Source organism: Anopheles ziemanni, chromosome 3 (genome assembly GCF_943734765.1).
Source record: "Anopheles ziemanni chromosome 3, idAnoZiCoDA_A2_x.2, whole genome shotgun sequence".
NCBI classification, from domain to species: domain Eukaryota; kingdom Metazoa; phylum Arthropoda; class Insecta; order Diptera; family Culicidae; genus Anopheles; species Anopheles ziemanni.
Genome location: NC_080706.1, coordinates 17,711,752 through 17,717,811, shown reverse-complemented (window position 1 = coordinate 17,717,811; position 6,060 = coordinate 17,711,752). Strand labels below are relative to the sequence as shown.

At 48.0% G+C, this 6,060-nt stretch overlaps 1 protein-coding gene across 1 annotated transcript; it reads left to right on the top strand.

Moving 5' to 3' along the window:
• Nucleotides 1-573: 573 nt before the first annotated feature.
• Nucleotides 574-4,242, top strand: LOC131284257 (polycomb protein Scm). Its single transcript, XM_058313111.1, has 3 exons — nucleotides 574-2,830; nucleotides 3,329-3,999; nucleotides 4,085-4,242. Exons 1-3 carry the CDS (start codon nucleotides 574-576, stop codon nucleotides 4,223-4,225), a joined length of 3,069 nt encoding a protein of 1,022 aa, XP_058169094.1. The 3' UTR covers nucleotides 4,226-4,242.
• Nucleotides 4,243-6,060: the final 1,818 nt, after the last annotated feature.

Genomic DNA, 6,060 nt, shown 5'->3' with positions numbered 1-6,060 from the left:
ATGGCTGATAAGGATTATTAACGTTCGAAGCCATGGAACAGGCGACGAAGAAAGTGTACAGTCCGAGCACCGACTGATAGCAGCGCTTTAGCAAGGGATATAATCACACAAAGTTCGACTCTTGAAGGGGTGGCGGGAGCGGCGTCATTCTGTGACTGTGGCAAATGGTGATTCGTCGCTGGCGGAAGGCGTCAAACGAACGAATCATCGAGGAAAACTTCGGCATTCCATAGAAACAAGTAATAAGGCTTGCGAAACGAAGGGGCACCGCAAGGATAAAATTTCGTTGACTGGAAGAATAAACTTTCTTGTTTTTAGGTCAGGGGGCCAACACCAAGTGGCCTGCCAAGTGGAACAGCGACGTGTGCATTCCTGTGTGGCCAATGCGGTTCATCCGAGAGGATTAAGTGTTTGTGATTGTTGACTTCCCGCTGCCCCACAGGCGTAGAGAAAGGAAGAACCGTGTTGCCGTGACCCAACGGGTGGCCTACCTAGAGGAATATCCTTCGGGAAAGTGAATCACAGTGAAAGGGTTCTTTATTTTGCCACCAATCGAATCGATACGGCAGCGCCATGTCCGCTGCTGTTAAAAGCGAAAGCCCCGCCACGGAGAAAACCACAAACAGCACCAGCAGCAAAGAGACCGCTTCCTCGGGTACCGCCGAGGCCGACAAAAAGGTATCGTTTAGCAACATATCCCCAAAGTCGGAGTTCCCCGATCGGAACAGTGGAAGCAACAGTAGCCCCACATCGTCATCGACAACAGCGAACAGTAGACCTTCGAAACGGCTGTCCGGTGGAAACAATGCCAGCAATCCCGCGACCAGTGCTGGGGGCGGAAGTCACGGTTCGTCAACCGATCGAGGATCCTCCGGGAACAACGGTGTGCCCGTGGGGATACCGTGTGCCTGGTGCCTGGAGGTGAAACATCCGCTCAAGTATGTCCTACCGACGCAGAACGGCAAAAAGGAGTTTTGCTCCGAAACGTGCATCTCTGATTACCGGAAGGCGTACATCAAGGGCGCCTGTATACAGTGCGATAACGTTATCCGAGCGAACGGACCGAAACCGAAGTTCTGCTCTACGTTCTGCCTAAAGAAACACCAGAAGAAGGGAACCGCAGGCCTAACCCATCCGTTGGCGGGCGAGGGTTCCTACCGGGCCGCAAACGGCACCAACAGCCATAACAATAACAACAGCAGCAGTCATAATAATAATAATAACAACAACGGAAGCTCCAACGGGAGCAGTGGGCGGAAGAGTAACGGTGGCGGAAACACTTCCCCGGGGCGTGTTAGTGGCAGTGCATCCGATGGCACCCCGTCGGGAACGCGCGTTAGTCCCGTCACGACCACCCAGGCCGGGGCGTTTCAGTACGAAAGCTTCCACGTGTTCGATTGGACGGAGTACCTGCGTGAAACGGGTAGCGTTCCGGCGCCGGCGGAATGTTTTAAGCAAGCGATCGCGCCGCCGAAGAACGAGTTCAAAATTAGTATGAAGCTGGAGGCGCTCGATCCGCGCAATATCACCTCGACCTGCATCGCCACTGTGGTGGGAGTGCTCGGTTCCCGGTTACGGCTCCGGTTGGACGGTGGAGACAACAAGAACGATTTCTGGCGGTTGGTGGACTCGAACGAAATCCACCCGATCGGGCACTGCGAGGATTCGGGCGAGATGCTAAAGCCACCGCTTGGGTTCCGCCTGAACGCGAGCAGCTGGCCAACGTTCCTGTCGAAAACGTTGAATGGTGCGGTAATGGCTCCGAGCTACATCTTCGTACCGGAACCGCCGACACCGAAGTGCAATCTTTTCCAGGTCGGCCAGAAGCTGGAAGCGGTCGACAAGAAGAACCCGCAGCTAATCTGCTGCGCCACCGTGAACGAGGTGAAGGATGACCTGATTCACGTCACTTTCGATGGATGGCGCGGTGCGTTCGACTACTGGTGTCGGTACGATTCGCGCGACATTTTCCCCGTCGGCTGGTGCGCCAAGAGTTGCCATCCGATGCAACCACCCGGGCAGAAAAACAAACTCGACGGTAGCGGGCACCGGTCCAAGCAGAGCCGGACATCGTTCGCGATGGTCTCGGAAGCCCCGGACACGATGCAACCGGCCGTACTGGTGACGGCACACTTTCACAGCGGATGTCGCGGTGGTCCGCTCATCAACAGCTCCAAGCTGCCCTCGATGATGACCGCCCCGAACCATCAGACGCTGGCAAAGCTGTGCCTGCAGGAAGTGTTGGCCGCATCGCGCGACCATTCACAACTGTCCCCGCTACTATTCGGCCTCGAGGGCGATGTGCACATCGTAACGGCTGCGGGGAAAAATTTCACCGTCAAAATCCCTTCCTACATCAAGCAGAAGGGAAACGCGGGGGTTTCCGAGTTCCTGGACACTCTGTGCGTCACCTGTCAGGCCTGCCCGCGGCTGATCACCCTCGAACCCGGTCCGGAACAGTGCGAAGAGTGTTTGATACTATCGCCGCCGCTCAAGCGACAAATTAAAACGGAACCACGCGCAACCGCCGCCGCGAGTCCCCCGCCGACGACCGCCTCGTCGCCGAAAGCGTCCGCCACGGGACGATCCACCTCGGATGAGTCGACAAAGAAAGAAAGAGACCCGTACCGGAGTCCATCGCCGAAGCGGAAAGCAAGCGGCGGTGGCGATCAGAAGGTATCCATTGGATCCGACGACTCCAGCACGACCGCATCTAGTACGAAGGCACGGGAACGAGATGAGCCAAGCTCATCGTCGACGGCACATTCAAAGTCCAACTCTAAGGATCGGGGGCAGAGTGATGGCAAAAGCAGCAGGACAGAGGCTTCCGGTGAGTATTATTTCTCGGGGCTAAATTGTACATTTTTATTTAAGGTTGGTAAAAGTTAAAATTTTATATGACATTTAAGTTTTGTTGATTATTAAATGGAGAGAAAGCCTTGAAAAGAAATCAAATAACTATTTTTCGGGTGAAGAGAGACATTTCTGGATGCTTTTTCTTCATGCACAACAAATAACAATTCTAAACTCTATAATGTAATCATACATAACAATTGCACAATACTATAATGCATCAAAACAATTACTTGTCACAAGAATTGAAATTGATTGTTATTACACGGATTGCTTTGCAAAGCAAACAAAAGCAAAAGTTGTAGAGCAACGCATTAATTATGCACGGTTAAGAAGTGAAAGTTTCACTAATGAAACATTTCACGTTACCTTGGTAATTTAAGTGATAAAAAGTGGGCTTTAAAACTCTTTAGTTTAAAAGACGAATGACCAAGGCGGTCAAAGTACCTGAAATAAAAAAAAAACTCTAGTTTAGATATTAACAAGACGGTTCTAACTCGGGTTTCTATATCCTTCTTTGCAGCAACTAATAAATCTTCATCATCGGGCTCGCAAACAAGTAATAGTCACGGCAAGCCGTCATCACTTTCGGGAGCTGCAGCAGCAACCAAAACGACAAGCCAAGGAACGTCAACGTCCACCGGCATCGTCAAAGTGGAAGCGCAAAGTGGAAACGTGGCGGACGTTGGGGCTGCCCAGGCAACGGCAGCCGTTGCCGCAACGTCCTCGATAGCCGTCCCAGCGGCCGCGGCTGCAGCCGTCCCGTACCATCCGGCACCGGTAGTTCCTCTGATGGGCACCAGCACTAGCTCGCAGCTGCCCCCAGGTGCATGCACTCTCGGACCGGCCATGGCGATGACGTCCGTTCCGGGCTCACTGCTGCCGGTGGTCGCATCTACATCGTCACCGTACCAAGCGGTGGCCACGGCACCCGGTGCACCCACCTGCGCAAGCACCGGCGCTGGCTATCATCATCTGACCGGGGCACCATCTGTGCCGTCCGCAGCGGTTGCCTTCGTGCCGCAAACCATCGTCCCGCAGATGCCCCGCGGCCAGACGACCGACTGGACGATCGAGGATGTGATACAGTTCATCGCCGTGCAAGATCCTGCCCTTGCCATCCATGCCGATCTCTTTCGGAAGCATGTAAGTCGCGCAACTCTCTCGAAAAACTCGTTCACCCTTTTCTGTACTGATTCTCCGTTTTTTTTTCTTGGTTACTCCCTTTCAGGAAATCGACGGCAAAGCACTGCTTCTGCTTAACAGTGACATGATGATGAAGTACATGGGGCTTAAGCTGGGACCGGCGCTTAAAATCTGCAATCTGGTCAGCCGCGTCAAAGGCCGACGACATAATTTATCTTCCCTGTAAGCATTTGGTTGGTTGGTTGGTTGAGAGCGGTCGTTGGTAATGAACGTTGGGGGGCCGTAAATTGGGATTGTTTTCCAATTTATAAATTGTAATTTATAATTTTAGCAATCCAGTACATGCTTTCACAAGTTTACGGATTTATCTTTCTCACCACCCTTCACTTTACATACAGCACAAGGCGTGAGTTTGAATTTTTCTCTCTTCACAAACACAAACACTACCGAAATGAGTAGCTATATTTCTTTTGTATCGAAGAATAATAGGAACGAAGATGGAAATGAAAAGGTCCTTTTCTCTCTATCAAAGAATAGTGCCAGTTTGATTTTCAACGGCATGATTTTCTTCGCATAATCTGTGTTTGCGAAGTGTACAAACATAAATAAAATATTTATGATTGCCTGCATTTGATAATTGCCTCTAATAATGGGATGTATATTTGATGGTCTGAAAGTTAATTTTGGTCATTCACGAAAACAAAATTTTCAGACCTAAATCCCCCTTGTTTGATGATCGAATTGTGGCCATATTCTACAAAAGAGAGGATTTTTCTACGGCACATGCCAAGAAGATAAAGATAATGAAGATGATGATAGTGTATTATACTTTAGTGTTTTATTAATTAGTTTTTTTCCTTCCATTGTCGAATGTGAGGATGTTATCGTTCTACAATAGAAAGTTGGTAGTTTGTAGCGTATCGGAATGTGTGATGGTTGTATTTTAGCGTTCCGTTCTGGAATTTGCAAAACGGTGCCCGAGGCGAAAGTCAGTATGTTTTGTGCGTTCTGTTATAGTTTACCAGTGCTTTTAGTGGGTAAGTTATATACCGCCAATGCATCGAGACACATATTGAATTGTAAAAATGTTTACGTCCAAAGTTTGGTTATTCGTTTTGCCGGGAATCTGCAACAAAACGGCGTACCCTGATAGCAAGTTTTCGTTTCTTTTTTGACGATTAAATTGACTTCTTTGTCACAAATATCACATGGTATAAGCATAAGAGCAGTTACAATAGTAATCTCACCATACCAACACGCAAACTATTCACACGAGCAAATAAGCAAAACAGAAAATAGTAACAAACATTAAGCATACAATACAACACTACAATAAGTACAATGTGATGGAGGATAACAATTATAATAACAGATAACTTAAATCAAACAACATCAAACCCTTAGCACATGATCCTAGGCATTAAATCCGAGGTTAATTTAGCAATAAAAAAAAGGAAATGAATATCTATCATCAAGAAAATCGCAAATCTAAATCACAAACATTTTGAACCATTGTAACGTATGCATTAACTAAATGGACTTATCTCATCTTTTTTTCACGCAAAAATCAAATCCGTTAACATAATCAAGAGTATGATTTAACTGCGTTATCATTTAAATTGAGTATGTCAGACCGAAAACCAGAAGACTACAACGAATGTACTGCTAGCTTCCTTAGAAATGAACAAATCGGATTTTGTGAGACACTTCGTGTCCACCTAATTTAGATGTTATGGTTTCTTCTTCTTCTTCTTCTTCTTGGCGTAACGACCTTGTTGGTCATGCCTGCCCGTTAATGGCTTACGAGACTTGTTTCCCTGTTGTACGTGGATAGTCAGTCCTCTCGTACAGGGGAGGATCCGAAGTTGAAGGGAGAGACATGAGGCCAGGGGCAGGATTGTTTTTAGTAGAGATGTAAGAGAGATAGTATATTTACTTCATCCAATTATCTTGTGTAGTTTTTGTTCATTTATTAATGCATACGTTAGAACAGACATGAAACCAAACAAGCACTGAGCCATAATAGCACAACTTTCATCGTATGCTGTCTTTTTCGTAGTA